This window comes from Lutzomyia longipalpis, chromosome 2 (assembly GCF_024334085.1).
Source record: "Lutzomyia longipalpis isolate SR_M1_2022 chromosome 2, ASM2433408v1".
In the NCBI taxonomy this organism is placed as follows: Eukaryota; Metazoa; Arthropoda; class Insecta; order Diptera; family Psychodidae; genus Lutzomyia; species Lutzomyia longipalpis.
Window position 1 is genome coordinate 35,777,804 of NC_074708.1, and position 24,932 is coordinate 35,802,735.

The 24,932-nt window shown below is 39.4% G+C and overlaps 4 protein-coding genes across 9 annotated transcripts; 2 read left to right on the plus strand and 2 right to left on the minus strand.

Annotated features, from left to right (window-relative positions):
• Positions 1 to 1,760: 1,760 nt before the first annotated feature.
• On the minus strand, positions 1,761 to 11,776 carry LOC129790467 (neutral alpha-glucosidase AB). The gene is made up of 4 exons (XM_055827958.1): positions 11,617 to 11,776; positions 11,441 to 11,553; positions 8,899 to 11,373; positions 1,761 to 2,198 (listed from the first exon to the last, which is right to left on the minus strand). Exons 2-4 carry the CDS (start codon positions 11,539 to 11,541, stop codon positions 1,988 to 1,990), a joined length of 2,787 nt encoding a protein of 928 aa, XP_055683933.1. The 5' UTR covers positions 11,542 to 11,553; positions 11,617 to 11,776; the 3' UTR covers positions 1,761 to 1,987.
• LOC129790466 (uncharacterized) lies at positions 3,995 to 8,624 on the minus strand. 3 transcript variants are annotated; one of them, XM_055827957.1, is made up of 3 exons: positions 8,265 to 8,624; positions 5,304 to 8,181; positions 3,995 to 5,144 (listed from the first exon to the last, which is right to left on the minus strand). In XM_055827957.1, the coding sequence occupies exons 2-3, from the start codon at positions 7,880 to 7,882 to the stop codon at positions 4,592 to 4,594; spliced, it is 3,132 nt and encodes a 1,043-aa protein (XP_055683932.1). In that variant the 5' UTR covers positions 7,883 to 8,181; positions 8,265 to 8,624; the 3' UTR covers positions 3,995 to 4,591. The 3 variants fall into 3 exon arrangements, with proteins under 3 accessions (XP_055683932.1, XP_055683931.1, XP_055683930.1); XM_055827956.1 differs by having other exon boundaries at positions 3,995 to 8,038; XM_055827955.1 differs by having other exon boundaries at positions 3,995 to 8,181.
• Positions 11,777 to 12,540: 764 nt separating the features above from the next.
• LOC129790468 (uncharacterized) lies at positions 12,541 to 13,382 on the plus strand. Its single transcript, XM_055827959.1, has 3 exons — positions 12,541 to 12,892; positions 12,955 to 13,056; positions 13,182 to 13,382. Exons 1-3 carry the CDS (start codon positions 12,632 to 12,634, stop codon positions 13,320 to 13,322), a joined length of 504 nt encoding a protein of 167 aa, XP_055683934.1. The 5' UTR covers positions 12,541 to 12,631; the 3' UTR covers positions 13,323 to 13,382.
• A 1,164-nt stretch (positions 13,383 to 14,546) lies between these two features.
• Positions 14,547 to 23,838, plus strand: LOC129790473 (G1/S-specific cyclin-E). Of its 4 annotated transcripts, none has more exons than XM_055827963.1 (7): positions 14,547 to 14,768; positions 16,133 to 16,299; positions 16,620 to 16,695; positions 18,738 to 19,409; positions 20,100 to 20,578; positions 21,247 to 21,472; positions 22,683 to 23,838. In XM_055827963.1, the coding sequence occupies exons 2-7, from the start codon at positions 16,286 to 16,288 to the stop codon at positions 22,887 to 22,889; spliced, it is 1,674 nt and encodes a 557-aa protein (XP_055683938.1). In that variant the 5' UTR covers positions 14,547 to 14,768; positions 16,133 to 16,285; the 3' UTR covers positions 22,890 to 23,838. The 4 variants fall into 4 exon arrangements, 3 of the variants coding, with proteins under 3 accessions (XP_055683938.1, XP_055683941.1, XP_055683940.1); XM_055827966.1 differs by having other exon boundaries at positions 14,577 to 14,768; positions 16,623 to 16,695; XM_055827965.1 differs by having other exon boundaries at positions 14,578 to 14,768; positions 15,508 to 16,299.
• Positions 23,839 to 24,932: the final 1,094 nt, after the last annotated feature.

Sequence of the window (24,932 nt, forward strand, 5' to 3'; positions counted from 1 at the left end):
TTAAATACATAATAAGAGTTTAGTTTTGATAAACAATATTAAACATTAAAATTAATTTATTTATTATCTCTTACAAGAATGTTTAATATAATTCATAACAGAGTACTAAAGCGTTTAATAACGGTATAGGCAGAATGCCTTTCCTTAATGGATATCTATCAGAGGCTTAGCCAGAAATTTATTTAACAGCGTGTTTTTTGCAATCGAATTAACAGATTTAACTTTATATTCTTTCTAAAATCAAATTTATTGTGTAGTACATTATTCTACTTATTTTATTATTTAATGTTTTTTTTCTAATGCTTGATATTTGGTTTCTTACTATACCTTTTAACAGTACTTTTATTGCTTGACGTATTGATTAGTAACTGAAATTCTTTTAAAATCAAATATTTAAGAATATAGAAAAAAACAAATTCTACCTAAGCTAATAAGAAAAAATCTAATTCTAAGATAATTTCCCAGAATGGTTACGTATTTAGAATCTTGTTTCCAACTCTAGAGTGACTTAAGAAATTATCAAAAAAGTATATAACCCCCTACATCCCTTTGTATTCAACCCCTACAATCCCTATATGTAATAAATTTAGAATTTTATTTGCTCTCCCTATTATTTTTTTTCCTGTAACTGTGGGGGGAACAACAATTACTTTAAGCAAAAACAACGAATCAAATCCCCGTTCAGGGGGTAAAGGATAAATTTCATTTCCTCTTCAGTTGTCACCTTAACGAACACCTCTCGACCTGCAATCTCTTCATTGTGTACGGACGGAGGAGACAAGAAAGCCCATCCCGCTTGAATTACAATTCCGTATTGATTACGTGCTATGGTCAGCAAAATGTGCGGACCCATGTGAAACATTAATACCCGCACCGTCAAAACTCTTGCGACAGTTCCACCCGTCCGTCTCGGAAATTGATATAAGTTTGCCAGCTTCCGAGACACAACAATTAAGCACCACCGCACTGGATTAGTGATACGCACAATTATAGGCTCATTTGTCTTGTGAGCTACGCAGTGGGGTGGGTGCGAAGGGTGAATCTTGATCACACGTGGTGGTCCTGCGTGGTCCCTTCGCCTTGCAAAGGTCCCCGTTGGAGGAGAATGGAACAAAAACCATCCCGACTCTGTGGAAGCTTAAAGCAACCCCCCCAAAAGAGATTTCGTCCATGAGAGGTGAGTGCTTCAGTCGATGAGGGTGAAATTGTCACAACAGAATACCTCCCCCCTCTTGCGTCCACGGGTCACCTTCCCCTCACATTCGCACGCAATTGAAATGAAGGACCCTTCGAATGCGGAGGAGGGGAGCGGGAGGATGAGGCGACATCTCTTCCCCGTTGAGCACGTTTCTCTTGGGCGACACAAGATGAATTCTAATCCAAGATTAGACACATAATACGTGATAAGTAGTACAAATATTGATTCACATTTACCTCGCCCCTCTCTCGCTCACGCATCTTTTGTCTCATCATGCCACTCATTTTGGCATTTTAGTGATCCCCCCCCGCATCATTCGCAACCGAATCACACACAAACACACGAACACAGAACAAAAGTATAGACCCCCCGCTATTGAGGGATGATAAATGTTGGAGACAAGAAAGCTATCCCCCCCCATGCCCACAAACCCCCTTCATGAAAATCTCCTCAAAGTTAAGCATCGCTCGTTAAGGGAGAACATTACCAACCATCTTCTTGAGACCTCTTTCACCATCACCAGAATATCAAAAGAATAAAAAAAAAAGAAAACAACTCTTCATTAATTTCAAAATCTCTTCTTATGAATCATTTTCTCTTCTTACTTTTTTTTGCATCACGATATTACCAAAAAGAATAAAATCTTTTTATCTCTACTTACTCTGCAAATTCTTGTTCAATTTCAAATCACTTTAACAATGACGACACACACCCCCTGTTCAAAATACACCATCCCAGAGTCAAATGGATTTACGTATTTAGACTACTTAATTAGGGGATGGTGATCGACTAATAGTTGAGCTGAATTGACCACTTCCGTGACAAAACAACCTTCGGCTTCCGTACAACGACACTCTCGCCGTGTTTGTAGACCTCAAGTGTCACCGATGGCTCTCCACTCACATTCAATGTTGCAGATTTCGGTACGTGCTCCAGACCGACAATCACAATGCGTTCCACCCACGATTTCGTATCATAATTGGCCTTCTCATCATTTTTCCTGTGAAAGAACAAGGAAAAAAAATAAGAAGGGGAGATCATCAATCTCTCTTATTTTTTATGTATGTCTCATTAACATGTAAGCTGTAATGTATTGTAATAATAGTTTTCTGCATAAAATGAAACATATTTAAATGAAGGTCCCCTTTAAGGTTCATTGAGTCATACGCTGACCCAAAGACTCGAATTTGAAAATGTTTTTTTTTTTGTATAGGTAGTTATATTTTAAATATTGAGTCCACAATACAAGACTATGTTTTACAATCCCTAATAGGATCAGGAAGGGCAATGTTCAATGAAAATTATTTCTTCTGTTTGCAAAATTTTTTCCGGGATTGATAAGTGGCCCTAATCTACCTCCATCACAAATTAATTTTTTCTCTAAAAGCGCGAAGCGCAACAAGTACCCGCGAAGGAGCGAAGTTTTATGTTTTATGATTTATGTTTTATGATTTATGATTTATGTTTTATGTTTTATGATTTATGTTTTATGATTTATGTTTTATGAGTTATGTTTTATGAGTTATGTTTTATGATTTATGTTTTATGTTTTATAATTTATGATTTATGATTTATGTTTTATGTTTTATAATTTATGATTTATGATTTATGTTTTATGTTTTATGATTTATGTTTAATAATTTATGATTTATGATTTATGTTTTATGATTAATGTTTTATGATTAATGTTTTATGATTTATGTTTTATGATTTATGTTTAATAATTTATGATTTATGATTTATGTTTAATAATTTATGTTTTATGATTAATGTTTTATGATTTATGTTTTATGATTTATGTTTTATGATTTATGTTTTATGATTTATGTTTTATGTTTTATGTTTTATGAGTTATGTTTTATGATTTATGTTTTATGTTTTATGAATTATGTTTTATAATTTATGATTTATGATTTATGTTTTATGTTTTATGATTTATGTTTAATAATTTATGATTTATGATATATGATTTATGATTTATGTTTTATGATTTATGTTTTATGATTTATGTTTTATGATTTATGATTTATGATTTACGAAATCATAAAGCTTCGCGGGGAGTACCAAATTTCATCGCGATCGGTCAAACGGTGTGGATTTGTATAGAAAAGAAGGAACGACGATTACCAACAAACAGACCTTTCTTTATTATATAGAAGAGATGATTTATGATTTATCTATATAATAAATAAAGAAAGGTCTGTTGGTGATCGTCGTTCCTTCTTTTCTATACAAATATTCACCTCGTTCTTTTATAAATTGCTCCATTTTTTTTAATCAATTGCTTCTCAATCAGTTTCCATGCGCAGCATTAGCTATCAATTAAATTTATCAATAATTGACCATCTATGTAGACCTATATACATTGACTCAATATTGAGCAAATTTTGTTTACTGGGAACTCCAAAAAATAATTTAATTAATTATTTTTTTTTCTAAAATCTTACCTTTAAAAACACGATTAAAATAGGAAACAAACTGTCCAATTCTTGAAATATTTTCTAGAATAGGTACCTGTAGGTGGGTTACCTAATGAGTATATGTGGTAGAGCAGTGGACAAATGAATTAATACTCAGCATAGATTCCCTCGGCACAAACTCCCTTAGCTCACCTGTATAAAGATACATTGATTAGGGTCCGGTGAGGGAGGAGCAAAAAATTTCCCAGTCGCCAGATGAGCACGGAAAATCCCCCGAAGATCGCACGTTGCCACACGTGGGGGGAAGAAAAGTAGCCGCAACTCCTTGTAGGATCCTCCTGGATCCTTGATCCCAATTTCCAGTGAAACACAGCACTTTTTGTCACCACCACCAACTTTATTTGAATCACAGAGTTAATTTTATTGGATAATTTTATAATTTTTCTTTAACAAATTTGGAGCTCTTTTTCACACAATCAGCTCGGGAAGGGTAACAGTAAAGAGATCACCTCTTGGGTGCGAGAGAGAAAAATGTGTGAACATTATGCGGCTCCGCCGCGGAGGTTGCAATGATATTCAAATGCAACGGTTGGTATAACAATTCATTTGGGGGATTACAATTCAATATTTCATGAAATTTATAATGTGGGGAAATTATTTCAGCAATTTAAAGGGAAAATATCATTGGGATTTTCATGTGCTCACTGGCACGGGAACATTCTCCCCGGGCTGGCATGGTGTATCCATGATGCATCCTTGCCAGAACTATATGCGATCCTACGGGAGAATCCTTTGTGTCCTTGAAGGATATTGTGATGGTCCTCATGGTAAGGCGGATTGAATTTGGGTTGGAGATATTTGAATGGATCATGAGTTGTGAATGGGATGGTGGCACTGATGAACATATCTCCACTTCTAACGGGACCATATTGTTTGGTGAATGGGGAGAAGCTTTGGGGTTTTATCGCATCTACTACGATAGCGGCACCATGTGTGGATTGGGAATTTCATCTCGCATCGAAAAAATGTAAACATTGGAGAACCGGTTTGGGAATTTGAACAATGAACAGTGGTTGTAAATAAGCCCTTTAAATTTGTCCTCCAATTGGTTCAACACTGTGATGAAGCAATGGAGCACTTTTGAATGAATGGATGGAGCAGTCTGTTGATTTCCAGGATGCTGAAGCCACTCTGGATTTTTCCACCAGAGATTGTTGCGTTGAGGATCAGATGGCGAAGCTCCCCGGGAAATCGACTCGGCAGAAATTTGGTCTATTTCCACATGATGCAATTGTTCAATACAAATGGAGGTTCGGATGTGGTTGAAGGCAACCACTTTGTGAGATTCTTGAGGAAGATAAATCCCACGTAGAGTGTCTCCTGATGAAGTACTTCTGGTTGTACCACCACAGACGTGAAGCACAATGCGAGATAATTGTTGGAGGAAATAAATCCACAGGAGAATGGAGATGAATTGGACGACTGGTAGTCCTTTGGCAAAAGTGTTCCAGTGGTGAAGGATTTTCCTGGATAAGTATTCATCCCATTCGAATATGAGTTGGTGCAAACATTGAAGCATGACTGCAGCTTCTATGATGAAGGAGCCTATCAGGCTGTAGGGATTGAAGAGTTGGGCAATGGCAGGAGCCAAAGTTCTCCTCGAGTGTATCTCCATGTAAGCATACACGGAAGTTTGGAAGTTCAAATGGTTCATGATGGAATCCCCATTGAGACTGAATGTGGTTGGAGTGGTGTTGTCAACATATAAGAGGAATCGCACTATGCTGGAAGCTAATGGGACTTCAGCGTTGTGGCCATCAAATAGTTGAACGAGTGCACGTAAGATCACATGTGGCGGCGATGTTACCTCACAACAGACCTTGGGAATGTAGCGGTCTCGAAGTGTGTCATCTACGAAGGATTGCCACATCAGTTGATAGAAATTGTAGTCTTCGGGATCCATCTTCAAGATGTCTGCCGTCTTTGAATGCAGATGGAGGCGGAACCTCAGAAAGGTGACGGCGTGGTCAGGGAAGACCATGGGACCTATTGGAGTTAGGTCATTCAAACTGTCGTCCGAAGATAATTTTGCAGAGACGTGGGGCATCATCCTCAACTCGGTACTTGTGCTGAAGTCTTTCATCATCCCCTGGTGAGATATGAAGTAGTTGAGAATCTTGGGATCTTGTAAAGAAACTGACCATAGCCATTTCTTCTTCAAACGGTGTCTCATCACTTCGACGTACAGTATTGCGAAGGGAGGCTTTTTGTTCACCTGGCGCTCCAGTGCCAGAGATTGTCGCACGGATTGTGGACAGGAAATCTTCAGAGGGTCAGGTTGGTTCCTGACAAGAAATCTCACATTGAATCTTCCCACAACAAACCTCTGGTAGGTTCTGGAGAAGTGAGCATCGGATTGCAACTGCTGGTTCATAACGGAAGCCTCATCAGGTGGTTCTTCAAGCTCCCCGGATGTGCACAACATTTCTTCTAGGATTGGAGTGCTATTGACGTGATGAACATCCTGGACCTGTGGAGGAGGTTTGTGCTCATCTACGATCACATAGCCGTGGAAAATCTCCCGGAGGGGTGGAAGACTGGAGCCCAGATAGAAAATGTCGGACACCCAATTGGCCCGATACGATTCACTGCAGATGTTCAAATCGACAGGACGAGAAACATTCCGATCTGGATCAGGATGGGGGATGTGCAGTGGTGGACGAAGTGCATTTGTATCCACATCCCAAGTTGAAATGTTGCCTGAGATTTCCGAAAGTATGTTGCAGTTGAATAAATGGGAAACATTGCTTCTTTGTGAGGATATAGTGGCAGTGACCTTGTGTTTCACTGAGTTCGGCTGGTTGCCTATGCCCACAACAGAGATTTCCGAAAGGGATTTCGGAAGCTTCAATTTCTGGAGCAAATTGGACGTCATGATGCAGATTGGGACTCTACTGTCAAGGAGAGCACGGCAAGAAATCTTCTCCCCGCTGACAGTGAGCACATCCACCATGGCTGTGGTACAGGATACTCTCGGGCCAGGTTGGAGAGTGCGTTCGGACACGGCGGACGCGGAAAGGGCCGAAGAGTGGTTTGGTGCTGGCACACCAGGAGTTGGCGCAGGCTGATGGGCAACAGACGGAGGAATGATAGCCGAAGGCGTTGGTATCTGAGCCGGCGGGTTGGCAGCAGACTCACCCACGAACTTATCATGCAGTAGTATATTGTGCCGGCCTTGGCACCTGCGACACTTGCGGTAGGTACAAGTGCGAGTAAGATGTGGAGCGAGACAGTTTCTACACAGGTTGAGCGTCTTGACTGTCTCATATTTCTCATCCGGATTCTGTGCAAGAAATTGAGGGCACTTGTACAGTGGATGAGAGGATTGGTCGCAGCACTGGCATTTAGATGCTGCCGCTGTTGTGTGAAAATCATTGGCATATTCCTTGGATGAATTGCCAGCGGAAGGATGTGAGCGCGAATTGGATTTCGCAGATGTGGTGGCTGGATGAGTGGCATTGATGCATCGCTGACTTGGATCAGAGGGGGAGACGGATGGCATGTCGCAAGGGTTACGACCATGCCCAGCGATGGTTTCAGAATTTATTTCAAACCGATTTCTTAAGAGTTCCCAAGCTACATCAAAATTGCTTTCGGTGGTAGGGAGATAACCAATTGTAGAGGCGGCATCTCCACTCAGGGAAGCTTTCAGGTAATCAAGCTTCTGAACTTTTGATAAATTGGGAATATTGGCAATGAAGGAATTGAATCGGTTTTTGAAAGGAATCCACTCACAATATTCACCGGAAAATTTGGGCAATTCAATTTGAGGGAGTCTTAAGGAGCGACTATCAATAGGAGTGATTGTACTTGCGGTTGCGGTGAGCTTGGCGAATAACTGGTTGTTCTGCTGAATCATCTCCCTCATGAGGCTACAGAGGGTTCCAGACGGCGAAGTGTCTGTACAGGGTTCCTCCTTTGGGTAGAACGTCAACAAGTGAGTCGTATCTTGGATGATTTTGGCGCAGCGCATCAAGACTGAGTGCTTGAAAGACGCTTCATGGTCTTTCCCTTTGCCAGTCTTGTGGCTGATGATGTCATCTTGCACGCTCTCGAACTTTGCTTGGAGGTTGTTGACCTGATGGATTTGCATTTGGAGGACTTTACGGTCAAGGTAGGCCGTATCTGCAGACGATAAGCCACTGACGAAGGATTCCGTCTTGGAGATTGCCTTGATGATTCCTTCACGTTCAATCAGACTCATCTTGGATACTCGGATGCAACACCGCAAGAGATGGGAATGGCCACTGGTTCTATGCTGCGCAGGCAATGGAGGTCTCAACGTACCGGATCTTTGTCGATCAAAAATGTAGCGCTGAGTTTCCCGGATCGAAGACGACCAAAAATGTAGGTGGGTTACCTAATGAGTATATGTGGTAGAGCAGTGGACAAATGAATTAATACTCAGCATAGATTCCCTCGGCACAAACTCCCTTAGCTCACCTGTATAAAGATACATTGATTAGGATCCGGCTCGAAGGACCAAAAATGTAGGTGGGTTACCTAATGAGTATATGTGGTAGAGCAGTGGACAAATGAATTAATACTCAGCATAGATTCCCTCGGCACAAACTCCCTTAGCTCACCTGTATAAAGATACATTGATTAGGGTCCGGTGAGGGAGGAGCAAAAAATTTCCCAGTCGCCAGATGAGCACGGAAAATCCCCCGAAGATCGCACGTTGCCACACGTGGGGGGAAGAAAAGTAGCCGCAACTCCTTGTAGGATCCTCCTGGATCCTTGATCCCAATTTCCAGTGAAACACAGCACTTTTTGTCACCACCACCAACTTTATTTGAATCACAGAGTTAATTTTATTGGATAATTTTATAATTTTTCTTTAACAAATTTGGAGCTCTTTTTCACACAATCAGCTCGGGAAGGGTAACAGTAAAGAGATCACCTCTTGGGTGCGAGAGAGAAAAATGTGTGAACATTATGCGGCTCCGCCGCGGAGGTTGCAATGATATTCAAATGCAACGGTTGGTATAACAATTCATTTGGGGGATTACAATTCAATATTTCATGAAATTTATAATGTGGGGAAATTATTTCAGCAATTTAAAGGGAAAATATCATTGGGATTTTCATGTGCTCACTGGCACGGGAACAGTACCTACCAAAAATCTTAAAACTGATGAATTATAAGAAAAAAAAAACGTGAAAAGTTCTTCTTTTTTTTCAATGTCTCCCAATAAATAAAAATAAATAAAAACTCACCTGCAACTGATAACATTGTCTTTGAATTCCAAATTGAGGTAGATGTATTTCCCTTTGCGGTACTCGAATGTTTTCTCATCGTCCACATACAGCGTCCCACGGGCGGAATGTTCCTTATCAAGAGCAACAACAAAGGTGACTGGATCGTTTGCCATGAGCGTGGCTGCACGTCGAATGCGTTCCTTCTTCGTAAGAATTGTTCCTCCACGTTGGTAGACGGGGATCTTGTAGTTATCCACTGGAACGGATTCGAAACCAGCTGCGGTAATCTTGCGGTGATCATCGACATCGTACCAGATATCACCTTCCTTCTTCCCATCAACGGCCGGGAAGTAAACATCCACCTTGGAGACACCCTGCTGGAGGACTGGGCGTACAAGGAGGATATCCCCGAGGAGGTATTCGTAGTCAATGGTGAAGGTTTCCTTGTCGAGGGGGTAATGTGTGAGAAGGGGACGCATCACAGGGCGCCCTGTGCGTTCGTGCTCATAGAACAGGGTGTACCAGAAGGGGAGATAGCTGTAGCGACGACGAAGGGCATCACGGACAACCAGCATGGTTGCTTCAGGCCAAAGCCATGGTTCACGACGACGCGTGTCAATGTGGGAGTGAGCCCGGAAGAAGGGTTGGAAGGCAGCTGCTTGATACCATCGCTCAAAGAGCTCCGCATCGGGATTCCCAAAGAAGCCACCAACGTCAGCGCCACAGAATGAGAAGCCAGCAACTGACTCAGACAGGCACATCTTAATGGATGCCTGGAGATGTCCCCATTCGGCTGTATTGTCACCCGTCCAGATGGCTGCGTAGCGCTGTGTGCCCGCAAAGTGGCCACGAGTGAGGATGAAGGGTCTCTGAACACCTCCACTGCGCCGCACAAGACCCTCAAATGTTCCCAGAACATGCATATGGCCGTACAGGTTGTGCACATCACGATGCTCCCAGCCACCAAAGTGAATGTTATCCTTGAGCATTGTCACTTCGGGTCCATTAAACACAGATGGCTCATTCATGTCATTCCACAGCATCACATCAGCCGTTGTTGTGTCAAACTTATCAAGCTGGTACTGATCTGCGTAGTATTGCCTCACGTCGGGGCTGAAAAAGTCCGCATAACTCGCAGCTCCGGGCCAGCACCATCCCTCATAATCTCGCCCATCTTTATTCTTCACATAGTACCCACGATCTGTGCAGTCATTGTGGAAGAAGTACCCACCGTCTCGCTTAATATGGGGATCAATGATGATTGTGAGATGCCTCCCGCGCTCTGTGAGATTCCGGATCATCTCCAGAGGATGGGGGAACTTGTGTCCGTCCCACGTGAAGTATTTCTTCGCATCAGTGTACTCAATATCCAACCAAATCGTATCCATGGGGATGTCATGCTCGTCAAATTTATCATGTACCCCCGCTACGTCAGCCTCATCATTGTAATTCCAACGTGACTGATGGTAGCCAAGGGCAAACATTTGCGGAAGTGGTGCAGGACCCGTAAGATCTGCGTACTGCATGAAGGTTTCCATGGGAGTTGGCCCCAGAAGGACGTAGTAGTCCATAATTCCACTTTCAGACATAAAATGAGCAGCCGGAGGATCAGCTTGACGAGATCTCGATACGAAATTCACAATAGACGACATAACGTTCTTCTTGGCATTGGAATTGTAGACATCCACCCACGTCTCGGCGGCATTCTGCCAGTAAACTCCAGCTGTATTGCCCTCTCCATGCCCATAGATGACAGGAACGGATCCATACAGGGCCATTGGGCTATCCAATTCATACTCAAACACATCCAAATTGTACAGCCGGTAAGGTTCAGAGCCAAGAGTGGGTTTAAGTGCGAATGAATCTGCATGCTCGGGAATCCCGAAAAGTACCTCAGCTTGTGGGAATGTAAAGTCCAGAGCCACAGCTTCTGGGCCATTTGGTTTACTGTCGTGATGCGATTTGAAATTCTCCTCCCATGCTCCGGGGTCATCATCCTCATTTGTTTGGGGATTCTCCACCTCATTCTCTGCCGCAGCGGCACCTTCTCCACCCTCTTCAGCAGCCTCTGCGGGAACAGGTACGGATTTCTTGCGCAAATGCTCAAATTTCATGAGCCCCTTGGCATTTGCTGACACCACAAGAACTTCCCCGTGGTAGAAATCAATGCGGAATGGTGATGCCACGACGACAGCTCTATTCTCACCGCATTTCACAACAACCGATCCCTCTTCTTCCTTCGTCACGGAGACATTCTCAGTGACTGGGGGTGCTATGAGGGCATCCACAACGCGATATCGTGGCTTCAGCGGGGATTTCTCATCAACTTCCACGTGGAATTTATTCCCCTTCAGCCCAACAACTTTCAAATTAAACACCTGCTCGTTATTTTTGTTCAGCACATCCACCGTAATGTGATCTGGGAATGTCTTAAGTGTACCCAATTGAACTTCGTACGGAGAAGGGATTCCCGGATCAACTTTCCGGCAGCGCCTTAGAAAGAGATTTTTTTTTTCGTCAAATTCAAGAGAAAAATTAAAGTTAATAAAGTTATTCTCACCTGCAGAAGCTACTCTGGTCGCATGTCTTGAAGTTATTCTTATCAACACTCCCCGTGAGTGTAATAAGGAGCCCCAGGAGCCCCAAAAGAAGAAACCTCATTGTGTTTCCTCACTGCAAAAATAATGATTTTGTTATTTTCTCTTTGGCACTCCTTTTAAATCAACAAATTCTTACCTTATCAGCTACTCCGACTTATCAACGAGCACTTTTTAACTTTTCCGGTCGAGTATTTTCACTATTTTCCAATGAATTTTTTATCTTGTTGAATTTTTCATCAATTTATGGTTTTTTTCCCACAACGTCATCCATACAAACAGCAGTGCCAAAAAATAGTAGAGTGGTGGCTTTTGGAACTACATTATAGCGCGTCAAATTCAAAAGCAACTTGATGTTTGTACACTTTTTGAATGCACTTTTCTTCCCGGAACGGTTTGAAGGGTTTGTGAAGTGTGCCCAGAAAGCACCATAAATGCCTGGAAGTTCAGCAGGAGGACTGCCAATTGCATCAGGAAGTTTTTAAGAGATCTTAGGAACTTCCTTTTCATCACCCGGCTGATCCTTGTGTTATCTTTGGGCCAAAATCTGAGTCTATAAAAATGCTTCACGAAATTGCAAAGAAGACTTCCTTTTATTATTTTGGCCCCTAAATGAAATCAAGGATCAGTCGGATGTTGAAAAGGTCCGGGAAGCTAATTTTGCTGTCCGGGAAGAATTTATATTTCATGTCCAGGAAGCTCATTATTCCTTGAATACAAGTCAAGGATCAGCCGGATGTACTCAAAATTGATCCACAGATCCTCCGGCTGGCCATTGGGCAGTTTCTGGAATCTCTGTGGACTTATGGACTTTCCTGATATCATAGAGGATATCTCAATCCCTGATGTGAAACTAAACGCTAAAAAAATCTCTAAGAATTTCTGACCTGAAAAACATGAATTCCATATTTTCAGCTCTCTCAGGCACTTTTGCACATCCCATGAGCTTCACTGTGATCACAAACCTGACCAGGATGGCTCAGGAAGTCAAAAAAAATACGCGTTGAAACAAACCATTTTTTTCAGTGTATTCGGGAAGAAAAGTGTACAAACTTCAAGTTGCTATTTTGACAGTTTCTTAACTTTCCAGCCGTGTGTTTTATTTTGCGGAAAAGAAAAAGGGATTTCGGGGATTTTCTAGGCAGCGCAAGACGATGGCATCCAAAGGAGCAGCCTCGGACACGGGGGGCGTAAAGCCCATGGCCATCGGGGGGCGAATGGTGCGCGAGAGGGAGCGCCTCTTCGGCATGAGTGATGTTGAGCGAGCCTGGCGAAAACAATTCCTCAAGGATCAAATTCTCGCTCCCCATGAACCCGTGCACGTGCCACAGTACCACCAGGAACTCACCAATCCCATCCGCCGCTTCTATCAATGGCCATTGAATAAATTGTGGGAGAAATTGACTCCTTCCATTGTAAGTTACATAATCGCACTGCCTGTCCGGAAGTTCTCTAAACATTTTGCTGCCTCTTTCAGGGTGGCTACCGTGCCTACTGCACCCGATTCTGGATTGGCAAGGGACTGATGACTTTCAGTCTACTCTACGCCACCTTCTACTACTTTAAATACAACACAAACGTGAGTTTTTTTTCGTCAAAACAAAATTTAATTCTCAATCTCGCATGCTTTTTGCAAAAGACGCGGTGTGTCTATAATTGATTGAATTGAGTATTTTTATTGAAAAATTTTGTTATTTTTTGCAGGACTGGACTAGAAAGGGAGGTTGGCGAGTCATTAAATCCCGTCGTGCTGTTGTTCCGGGAGAAGCCAACTATCCGGCTGTGTCGGACCGAACGAAGCCTTCTGACTACGCTGCTCGTGGCTTCAAAGAGTCCCCCATATAAATCCTCCAAATAGATTTTTTTCCGGATGAATCAGTTAATAGATAATGTTATGTACATTAATTCATTGCCTTTTATTTATTTGTTTCTTTGATTACTTTACTGTGAGCAAATTAAGAATTCAGTCTTTATTGAAAAAAATGCAGATTTTTGGTTAAAAATTCAACCGATTTTTTGTTCAAAATCCGTGAATTTTAAAGGTAAATTAGAGGCCTCAAAAGACATTTTTGAGCTAATCCATGACATGGCCAGGGATCAGTTCATCCGGGAAAATCTTATTTCCTCCCGGTTGCATGAGATTTTCTCTGCAACCTTCTGTGGGTTCGTTGAAAAATCACCCCAGACACAATCTATCTTCTATATAATTGGTCCGACCCCCTGAGCCACCCGCCAGCTTTTGGCGCAAAGTTTTGCCCCAAAAATGACTTTTTCCCGGAAAAATAAATATTTTAAAATTTTTCCGACCGTTGACATTTCAAAATGCACGTACACGTACACACTCAAAAAACTCACCTACACAAAATGCCAGAGTGAGAGGAAAGTATTTTTCTCATGCCATCTCGTCTTAAATTAAGAGATTTCCTCTTAAATCTAAAATCGATTTTATTCTCTATCCCGAGCCTAGAGAAGGTGCTCTAAGTCTAGAGCACGATTGAATTTTGCTCTAAGAACTCTCAGAACAATTTTTATGATTTTAATGTGTTCTCTAAAATTAAAATATAGAATTCTAGCTAAAAGAAATGTCCAGAATAGCCGGAATCCGGTGGAGAACCGCGAGGTCAGTGACCGTAACAATTAAATTCAGCAAAAGAGTGCAAGGTCAGCGAATTTCAACGCTCATTGCGCATTTTCCAACCTTTCTTCATTCATTTCTTTCGCTTTCTTTGCTGCCTTTTAGTGTTTTTCTTACTGTGGATGTGTCCACAAATTCCCGGAAGGTTCTCTTCATTAACAGTTTGACTTTTCATTGAAAGAAATCCTGCAAAGTGCCCGGAAATTGTCTCAAAATTGAGGCAGATGTGAACAAAAAGGACTCAGCAAAAAAAGGACAAAAGATAAATCTTTCCTCTCTTTCGGTGTAAAATTAAAGATCCCTCAACGAACAAGGCAGCTGGTGTTCTTCGGCATTCCCTTTTCTATTCTCTTTTTCCTTTTTTTTGCCGGGAAATTCTTATGGGAAGTTTCTTCTTCTTCTTTTTCCATCAAATTAATATTTCCAGTCACACGTACACAATTCGCCCCACGCACACATGCGCATTGCACCAAGTGACATTTGGTGCTTCCAATTTCAGCCGCTAGGGTTTGTTTTGGAGCTTTTTGACTGTTTGTTTTTAATGAAATGCACACCGTATTTAGCCCCAAAAGTGCCCCAAAATAGCCGGAAAAGTGTCTCCGTGGGGCCACAAAGTGGTGCAGTGTAGTGTTGAGAACCTGAATTTGCTGAAAAAGGTAAAACCCCGTGCGGCGGTATAGCCGCTGTGGCGGCCTGCAAGTTGGCTTAACCTTCAAATGCTTCTCGTGCAACAATTTCGTTATTTAATGTGCTAATTAACACATTTTCACCGCGATATCTCTCCCAGTGTGCGGGCACGGACCCCACGGTGGTGTGCCCGGGTGCCCAAGGTGGGGGTTCCGTGGGAAAAGTGCCGGGAAAATGGGTTGAAATGGTGACGCCGCGTGCTGGGCATATGATGTGAGTGCAGTGTGTTGCGTGAAAATGAGGAAATTCGCGGATAAATTGCTCCTTGATGGGTTTTTTTGGGGGCTCTGTGGGGGTGTGAAAAGCATCGCGGGGTTTCCATGGCGCCGGCGGGAGCTTTTTTGGCGGAAAATGTGTAGAAGGAAATGACTTGGCTGTCAAAATAATTTTTTTTATACATCCGACGTGTCAAGATTTCACGGGGGGTTGAACTTTTGGCGCAAAAAGCCTCAATTTTATCGGCAATTTTCACCCAATTGCACGGGGTTTTGGGGCCCCAAAAGTACCCCAAGGGACCGTAAGACTCTCCGGGAATGTTTCTAGGGGGTTTTCCGGGAAATCCATGGGGATTGTTGGGGAATATTTTACCCGCCAAAAGCCCTCGCTTCGTGGTCGGCTTGCGATTTCCTCCTTGGCAATGGCGAACTGTGTGTGAAGAACGTGCCGCCTAAAAGTGACAACTTGCCGGTTTTCATTGCATTTTTCCAGGTGAAATACAAGAGTGATCAGCGTGAAAATACCTCCAAAGTGTGCGTGAGGTGTTTGTGAATTAGGGGAGCGTGAAAAATTCACAGTGGTGTTGTGGACGGTGGCGTGAGGGCACCTTGAAAAGTTGGGTTGAAAATTTTTCTTCTGTGAGTAGTGTGGCAGCCATTTCCGCAGCCCACACCGGGAGCTGAGATATATAATATTTTTGCAAGAAGAGAATTTTGGGTGTAGACGGGGCGATTAGTTCCTGAGAAATCCCTCTGAGGGTTGCAGCAGGCAATTTTGCGGACAAAGGGGCTGAAGTGTTGGAATTTCATCCCTGCCACGCACACACATACCCACGAAAAAAGCGTAGCAAAGGGCGAATTCCCAGGCAAAAAAGGGACGCCGACATTCCCTCGCTCTCGAAGTTTCCCTCTGTGCCGGGCGATCAGTGTTGTGGAAAATCTCACAGGGACACCACACAGGGAGAGATATCAAACTGGTGTCCGGAGGAGTAGCATTTGAACTCCTTGCATGCCCCAAAGGACCCCCCGAAAAAATACTTTGTGCTCAGTGATTGAGGATTTTTAATTCAATTCCACTTCTTCCCCCCCCAATTTTCGTGCTTTGTGCTTCCCCAAAGGGATTAAAGAGAGAGAATTCTGTGTGTTGCCAAGTGTTGTGTGTCCGGAAAAGCCTCCCCGTCTAAGCTTGGATAGCGCCGTGGTGGGAAAGTTCCTCCCCGAGAAGCTCCAACGCTCCGGAAAGGCGCCAAAAAAGTGAAACAACAAAGACTATGGAGAGTCAGAGGTAAGAGAAAAATTGTGCCACAGATGATTTTCATCGGGAAAGTCCATAAAACTCGAAATAACTCTCAAATATTATCCCACAATCTTATCATGAAAAAAATTTCTGGGCTGCGTTTTTTTCTTCTTGCTCTGTTTGCATGAAAATGTTCAATTTCTCATGGCCAACACAACAGACCTTTATTAAATTTGTAAATGAAAAAAAAAGTAGGGCTTCTGCAACCCCCGGACCCTCTTAACGCATCAATAACTATCGCAGGCTAACAGACAAAAAAACACAGAGTCTTTTAACTGTGACATTTCTCCCCTCATTCGCATTTTTAGCAGTCCTGAGGATGTGGCTCGAAAGGTGGTGGCTGTAAAGAGAAAACGAAGAAGTACAGCAGCAGCAGAAGGCAAAGTGAGTAACCCCAAATACATACATATCTCTCGCATTTCCCCCTTTGCAATTGCCACAAACACCAAAAGAATAGGAAAAGAAAGAAAGAAGCAGAAGGGAAAAGACCTCGAATACTCTTGAGGAATTTTATTATATAAATTCCACCACGCCGGATCCGTTAGCCCAAGATCCCGCGCAATCCCCCGGCCGGAGTTTAACCCGGGAAAATGCAGAGACGCGCTAGTTCTCAGCCAACACCCCTCATTGGTCAGCTGTACGTCCCCTTAGCGACCAATGAAAGTGCGAAAAATCATAAACAAAAGCTCACGAAGATTCACGAAAATTCCCCGAAGGAAAGGTGTTGGGAAAACGTACAAATTGTACAAAGTTTCTCAACAATTTTCCCTCTTTAATTTCTCTGCAAAAAGCCAATAAGAGAAAATTTGCAGAAGCAGCTGGAATGTTTTGTGTAGTTGCGAAGAAGAGGAAAAGAGAAATGAGTGAGGATTTAAATACCAAAGAGAACTCACAGAGATTTAAAAGGCCACAAAGGGGTTCGTTTTCTTACATTTCTTACCTGTATTGTGATTTCTAAGAACATTTTTGGGCTTTCGAGTTCAAACAATAGCGTCGCAATCATTGCAAGGGGCTAATGTGGAACACCTTTAGGTAATATTTTCCACGAGGGTTGATTTAAATAAAGGGGCTGCCTCTAAGGGGGTTCCTCAAGGGATTTTTATCAAAAAGGGAGGATTGAAGAGAAGCCAAAAAGACAAGCTTGGTGGTTTGTTGAGTAAAATTCTCAACAGCTGGGAAGTTTGTAATGAAACGAGTTTTTCTTGATTTTCAAGGGGAAATTGTTATTGTTTTAATTTAAATTTTAAAATGTTCTTAAAGGGAAAAATTAATTTAAAATGTGTAGAAAGAGATTTTGAAATAAATAATCATTGATTTATTCAATGAAGAGAATAAAAGTTATTTTATTGGACAAATCTCTGAATTTTTTGGGCTTTCTTGTTCACCAGAAGAATAATTTTTTAATGCTCCTTTAGCTAATTTTTCACAATTAATTTTAATTAAATAAATAATTGAATAATAAAATTAATATTAAGAAATTAAATATTATTTTTTAGGAGAAAAGAACTTTGATTTATTTTTCAATTATCTGCAAATCATGCCTAACTTAAACAAGGTATTTTAAAACGAATTTCTGAAGAAAGACTAATTTTATTTAATCCAAATGATTTTTTTAAAATATTACAAAATTTTCTATTTTATTTCATTTAAAAAAATCTCTGCTGACTTCTCTTGAGAATTTTGGAATGAAACTGAAAAGGTTCTAACGATTAAACTGTTAACGTTAGAAATTTTTAAGAAATAAACGTTACAAATCCATAAAGATCAATGTCAAACAAGACGGGTTTATCTGGAGGAAATTATTAAATTAAGCCGAAAAATAGTAAATTCAAGCTGTTCAGTTCTAATTTTAGGCCAAAAAGTAGTAATTTCAATCATAAAAAAGACAACGTTAGTTACTTCAACGGTATCATTTCTAATCAATCCAAATCTGCGCATATTAAAGTTAAAATAATAAATTAATTTATTTGTAATTTTTTGGACTTAATAATTCTTTCCAAAAGATTTTTAACTTTAACCAATTTAACGTTTCAAAATTTTAAACTTTAATTTCTTTTTGCAATAATTAGAAGAGAAAGAAAAAGATGAACAAATATAATTTTTTTAATCCTTTTCTTTTAAAAATAATAAAGGTATTAAAACTACAAATTATGCAAAAATATCTTTTCTTGACCATTAAATCCTCTTTAAGACAAATTGTCTCTGTGGTGGTAAAAATTTCACTTTTCTGCCCAAAAATTTAATGGAAAAACCCGGCATTTAAATCCTTTTGCGCACACATACCTCTGCGCAATATTCCCAGAAGAATATTTGAGGCAATTCCTTCTGCTTTTGGCACAAAAAAATTAGTTTAGTTTAGTTTCTTCGTGAAAATCAAACAAAGAGGACGTTTTTAGTGAAGAAAAAAAATGGATAAAAAATTACAGAATGCCGAATATCATCGGCCAGCAAAGCAGCGAAGGGGCCCCCTTTCGCCCTTTGAATCAGGCGACGACGGGTGGAATTGCTCAGACACAACGTCAACAACATCCCCAGCTGTGTCGTCTGATTGCTTCTCCCCAAATAGCCTCTCTAGTCCAGCCTCGGTGGGCACAAACACCCTCAGTCCCGTGGGCAGTGAGGATGTTGAGAATGCCGGGGAAGTGTCTGTGGATAGTGCAAGCAGTAGTGCGTGGTCAGCGCGTGGCGAACAGACCCCACATTCGCGGAAACGCACCAAAGTGTTGACACGGGTTGAGGAGAGCCCCACGCATGGGGCAGCAACGTCGTATGCGCCACAGAGTGAGATGCGCAAGTGCCCACTTCCGGAATTTTCGTGGGCCAGTGCAACGGCTCTCTGGCGAAATATGATAAATAAAGATGAGCACGATTGGCTCGAAAGGGAGCCAGATATGCTAACAAAGCATCCGGGACTTATGCCCCGAATGCGGGCAATCTTACTCGATTGGCTCATTGAAGTGTGTGATGTGCATAAACTCAAGAGGGAGACCTACTCCCTCGCAATGGACTACATTGACCGCTATTTATCGAGAAATACAGCGGTTTCCAAGACAAGACTGCAGCTTGTTGGTGTCACCTGTCTCTTTGTGGCAGCAAAGGTAGGTCTTTGACTTTTTTTTTTTAATAAAAAGAATATTTTTGCTGAATTTTGGGTTTTTTCTCATAATTTATTGAAAGAAAATAATAATAGAGATTTTTAAAAATATTTCGGAGAGAAAATGAGAATAAAAAAATAAATCATATCATTGCTGGAAATCATAAATGAGTAGCTCTTTTGTTAACTTTGTAAAGTAATAAATAATCAGCAAGAAATTCTATTAAATTTCTTTTAAAATAAGATTCTTTGAAATAAATAATTGTAATCTCTCAAAGTAAATTCATTTTTGAATTTCTATTAAAAATAAATAAAATAAAAAAATAATTTAATTGAAAAGACGTCATGGAAATTATTTTTTAGCTAGAAAATAATTGTTAAAAGCTAAAAAAATCTGTTCCAATCAACCTTGCACCGAGGTCCCACCAAGAAGTGACGTAGATTTGATCAACAAGTAGTTTAGCCAATGAGAACGCTTTACCCAAAATTATCAGCCAATCAGAATGTATGATTTCCAAAAAAGGATTCTTCTTCTTCTTTATTTTCATTTCATTTATTTTAATTTTCATTTAATTTGAATTAAATTTAAATTGAGGACGAGGCTTCTATGCAAGATTAGATAATCTCTCAAAAATAAAGAAAAAAAGATTTTCCTCCATCAATGTTTTTTTTTGTTGGATAAATTCTTTGAAAGGTTGAGGAAATCTACCCGCCCAAAATAGGAGAATTCGCCTACGTGACGGATGGTGCGTGCACGGAGAGTGATATCCTCCAGCAGGAGCTTCTGCTGCTGCAGTCGCTCGATTGGAATATGAGTACAGTAACTGTGATGGGATGGCTAACGATCTACATGCAAGTCCATGTGACGGATCCGAGTAAATTGTGGAAGAAAACTTCCACAGCATCCGCGCGTCCTCCGTGTACGGCACCAACGTCAATGCCGCAGGTGAATCCCGATGCCGTGGCGTCTCTCCTGACACCGGATAAGTGTACACCCACCAAAGATGTGGCAGAAGCGAACAAGACGGATGATGCATTTGTTTATCCGCAATTTTCGGGGATGGAGTACGCACACACGTGCCAACTTCTCGATCTCTGTTCCCTGGATATGGGAATCCTCAATTATCCGTACTCTGTTGTTGCTGCTGCTGCTATTAGTCATGTTTACAGCAAGTAAGTTCTTAATTAATTTTATCTTTGTTTATGAAAAGATATTTTTAACTTGTTTTTTCTTATTGTGATGCTTTCGATAATTTATTTAAAACAAAATGGAAGAATCTTCAAAGTTCTGGGAATTGTTCTTTCACTGAAAATTATGGTAAAAAACTGGATGTTTTATTATTAAAAAAAAAAAAAGATTTTTGGTTTGTTGACGGAGGTTTTAAACAAACATTTTTAGGCTTTTTAGGAGTTTTCTTCTCCTTCTGGGACATTCTGAGAAGGATCAGGAAACTCCTAAAAATGTTCGTTAATTCAAATTGAATAAAATGAGAGATCTTTACACGCTCTGATGCTTCAGCTTAGCGTGTGATGATTATTTTGTAAAACAATTTTTACAAGATCTCTTTGAAAAAAAAAACTGATCGTGATCTCCATTATCTCATTCATCGCCATTTACTAAATAACTCCGTGGCTTTGGCGCAAAAATGCGAGCAATATTTTCTTGTGATCTCTCCTCGCGATCTTCTCAAATGATCACACATTTTCTCTGAATTTTTTTTTAAACTCGATCGTCTTTTTTTTTTCATCAAATGGGGCGTTTTTTTATTATTATTAAAAGATTCTCATGAGAATAAGAAAAAGAAATTCAATTTAATGCTTTTTTTGCGCGCGGGAAACAGGAAAGTCGCCACGCGTGTGTCTGGCTTGGAATGGGCAAGCATTGAGCCATGTGCAAAGTGGATGGAGCCATTCTTTCGGGTGATCAACGACGATACCACCCCTGTGTTCCATTTGGAGCAAACAGAAGCGCTGCCAGTGTCGTATGGTGTTGGACATTTCTGCCCCAATGCCAATACAGATGAATCCTACAAGATTCAGACGCACACCATTTCGCTAGAGATGTTTGTAAGTATTTTATAATCTGTTTTTTTTTCTTATTTATTTCTCATTCCTTCTAAGGTTATTCACACTTTTTATTTCTTCTTCATTTTTTTTATTTTTTGATAAATTACTCAATCGATAAGCTTTGCTAATTTTTTGTGCTATCTAAAAAACTTGTTTTTTGGGGAGTTTAAAGAGCGAGAAGAATTTGTCAATTTTGTGGGAATTTACTTTTAGCAAATAAATAGGAAATAGAGGAAAAAATATTTGAGGAGGTTGCTGAACTTAATTTTTTTTTTCAATTGAAAGATAATTAATTTAAAAGAACATTTTTAGAACAAAATATTTGTTTATTTACATTAATTAATAGAATGAATTTTAAAGGTGTGAACTCTGGAGGATGTAGTAGAGTATTTCCCAGTAAAGAAGTCTCTAAACTTAAACAAAGCTTTAAGGGAAAAATTAGGACTTTTCTCATTATTTTTTTCTAAGGACATTGAGTGATTTACACTACCCTCAAAAAGTTTCCGGGCAAGCAAAAATTGGGTACTTTTGAAAGCAAATTTCAAAAAGCTATATCTCCGGCTGTGGTTAACCGATTTTCAAAAATTTATCAGATTTGGAAAGGGAATTAAATTACCTTTCCAACGATATTATATTTGTCAAAATCGGTACACTAGCGGCCGAGATGCAAGAGGTCAAAGTCAAAATTTGTGAAATCGTGAAAGCCTAGCTTAACCAAAATGGCCACCAAAAAATAACGGCTTAAGCGATTTTCAAAAATTTACTAGTTTTGGAAAGGTGAGAAATGAACCTTTCCAAAACTAATAAATTTTTGAAAATAGGTTGACCACAGCCGAAGATAGAGCCACTTGAAATTTGCCTTCAAAAATACTCCATTTTTGCTTTCCCGGAAACTTTTTATGGGTAGTGTACGCAAAAAAATCATTGAAATTAATCATAAAAAAAACTATTCAGTTTAGCATAAAATCATCATGAATGAATGGATTTTTATTAGACATTTTGCGATCATTGCGAGTTGTTGAGACAGTCTCTGTGACCAGTTTAGGGGTTCATCAACCTCTTGTATACGCGTTGAAATCGGAGCGATTTTTTCTTGTTGTGCTTTCGCGCGTATTTAGCACATTCTTGTGAATTGGAATCCCAACGCGCAGAGATTGTTTGCCGCATTAGCTAAATGGGAGCATATTTTGCTGAATGATTCTCATTGCAGGACAGCGTTATGCGACGCCGTGAAGAAGAAGCGCAACAGCAGCAACAAGTAACGTCAGAGTTACACATCACATCACTTCCGGATGCTTCGACATCCATTCAGGCTGATCCCTGCCCGGTGGGGCTTCTCACGCCACCGGCTAGCAATAGGAAGTCCCTCGATGTGCAGCCAGAGTCTGATAGCAAAGAGGATAACGTGAAGACTTAACATTGGCTCCTTACGAGACATCCAAACGTGCGTCGGCTGGGAAAAGTTGTAGTTTTGTGTGTACAAAAAAGGGAAGGAAGGTAAGTCCGTCATATAAATCGGATCTTCCATCTCTGTGTATATAATAATTCTCCTTAAAAATATTATTACCTACCTACCTACCTACCTAAACGGAAAGAAAGGAAGCATCCTAACGTTATCTCTAAAGACCGTGCCATTTCTCAAACAAAAAGAGAATTTCTCCCACTGAAAAATGTTTAAGATTTGTTTATTGTTTATTTTCCCTTTGTTCTTAAATTCATTATTTTTTTTTTCAAAAATTTATCTTTAATGTTTTGAAGGTGGAGGAAGAAAAAAAAAGATTTCTATTCTAAATATCCCTTAAAAAATATTATTTCCGTACAAAATTTGGCATGCAAAGTTCGTATTTTTTATTGCATTCTCTAGAAGTTTTTCTTTTAATTCAAATATATAAAAAAAAGTATAAAAAACACCACTTAAAAACGCTTTACAAAAAAAAATTAGTTAATATTTTCTTAATGTAAAGTTAGAAGAAAAAATATTTTGTATATTTTGATTTTAGTTTAATATTAATTTAGTAAAAAAAACAAAGTTAGAATGAAAATATATATTCTGGTTTGGTTTGACAATAATGTTTAATATTAAAAAAAAAGAATCTATTTTTAAAATGATTTATTAAAATATCTCTAAATTAAAAGAAAATTAATGTAGTATTTATAATAAATTTAAACACACACAATATAAAAGAATTAACATATCATTTGTTTCAAGAATGTAAAATTCAAAAAATATATTTCAGAAATGTTTCAAAGTTTAAAGCAAACAAAAATAGTTGGGGATGCAAGAAAAATATTTAAAGAGAATAATGTGATATGGCTCTTAATAAAATCTCACATTAAAAACAAATTTTTAAATAATAAAAAAAAAATTAAAAGAATGATTTGATATAACAGGTTTTATTTTTATTCTTAATAGAATAAGATCAAATAGAAATGAAATTAATTCGTGGAATTTGCTTTTACAGTGAACGATAAAAGAATGAAAACGTTTTGTTTGCAATTTGATTTTCTCCTTTAATTTTTGCCTATAGTCGGTTATCTCATATTATCCCGAATTTAAAATTGAAAAATAAACCATAAAAAATTAAATTAAATTAATTTAATTTTGCCACTACATAGGTCGTTAGACCATCTAGCCTGGGGAGGAAAAAAAACATAAATAAATCCTGATTAATGTGAAAGAGTGACCTGTAAAATTGTCTAAGTTGGTTATATCTGTTTACGGATTTAGAAAACTTTACGATTTAGCTCTCAATAAACTGCTAAAGGACGGAAGAAGAATGAAGAATGAAAGAAATGCAATCAAAAAGAAAATTTATCATTTAATTCATTTTCTTTTGCTTGATTTCATTGACTTTTTACGTTTTTTAGAATCAGATTTGAGGCTTTTCAATACCTAAATTGCTTCGAATCGTACAATTAGGTTTTCTTCCTGATTTCTTTTACGATCAATTTTGTTCTGATCTTTCGATTTAGCTTAGATCTACTTTACATTACGAAAAATCTTTTTAAAAAATTGATTTGTGCTGAGTTGAGACTTTCCTTTACAACGTTTTAGTAACCCCAATCTTCTAACGACTTCTGTCCATTATATTTATCAATCCCTTAATCAATCATTTTCATTCTAATCGTGCGTGTTGAAATTCAACATAAAAGAAGAAAAAACATTAACTCTATTCGAAGATGCAATAATAATTTTGTACGCGTATTTAAATATTTAGAAATTAGCATGAGAAATTAAAGAATAAATGAATAATTTGTAAATTAATTAAATTTGTATAATTTATTGAGAAGAACTTACCTTGAATTACTGCAATTTATAGATTTTTTAGATTTATTTTCTTAAGAAGTTTAAACGTAGAGCAATCCTAGAGAGAGAACGAGATGCATTTAGAGAGCTGAAATTCAGCAAAATGTGGTGTAAATATTTTTTGAGAGGAATTTTGAGAATGAAATGAATTTA

What these genes read in the sequence shown, in the direction of transcription:
- LOC129790473 (XM_055827963.1), top strand. An exon ending in GTCTCTTTGTGGCAGCAAAG is followed by an intron (nt 19,410 to 20,099) that starts GTAGGTCTTTGA and finishes ATTCTTTGAAAG; the next exon opens with GTTGAGGAAATCTACCCGCC. An exon ending in ATTAGTCATGTTTACAGCAA is followed by an intron (nt 20,579 to 21,246) that starts GTAAGTTCTTAA and finishes CGCGGGAAACAG; the next exon opens with GAAAGTCGCCACGCGTGTGT.
- LOC129790466 (XM_055827956.1), bottom strand. Translation starts at nt 7,882, where the DNA reads ATGAGTCTGATTGAACGTGAAGGAATCATCAAGGCAATCTCCAAGACG.
- LOC129790468 (XM_055827959.1), top strand. Translation starts at nt 12,632, where the DNA reads ATGGCATCCAAAGGAGCAGCCTCGGACACGGGGGGCGTAAAGCCCATG. An exon ending in AGAAATTGACTCCTTCCATT is followed by an intron (nt 12,893 to 12,954) that starts GTAAGTTACATA and finishes TGCCTCTTTCAG; the next exon opens with GGTGGCTACCGTGCCTACTG. An exon ending in ACTTTAAATACAACACAAAC is followed by an intron (nt 13,057 to 13,181) that starts GTGAGTTTTTTT and finishes TATTTTTTGCAG; the next exon opens with GACTGGACTAGAAAGGGAGG.
- LOC129790467 (XM_055827958.1), bottom strand. Translation starts at nt 11,541, where the DNA reads ATGAGGTTTCTTCTTTTGGGGCTCCTGGGGCTCCTTATTACACTCACG. An exon ending in GACCAGAGTAGCTTCTGCAG is followed by an intron (nt 11,374 to 11,440) that starts GTGAGAATAACT and finishes TCTCTTTCTAAG; the next exon opens with GCGCTGCCGGAAAGTTGATC. An exon ending in GACAATGTTATCAGTTGCAG is followed by an intron (nt 2,199 to 8,898) that starts GTGAGTTTTTAT and finishes GTTCTTTCACAG; the next exon opens with GAAAAATGATGAGAAGGCCA.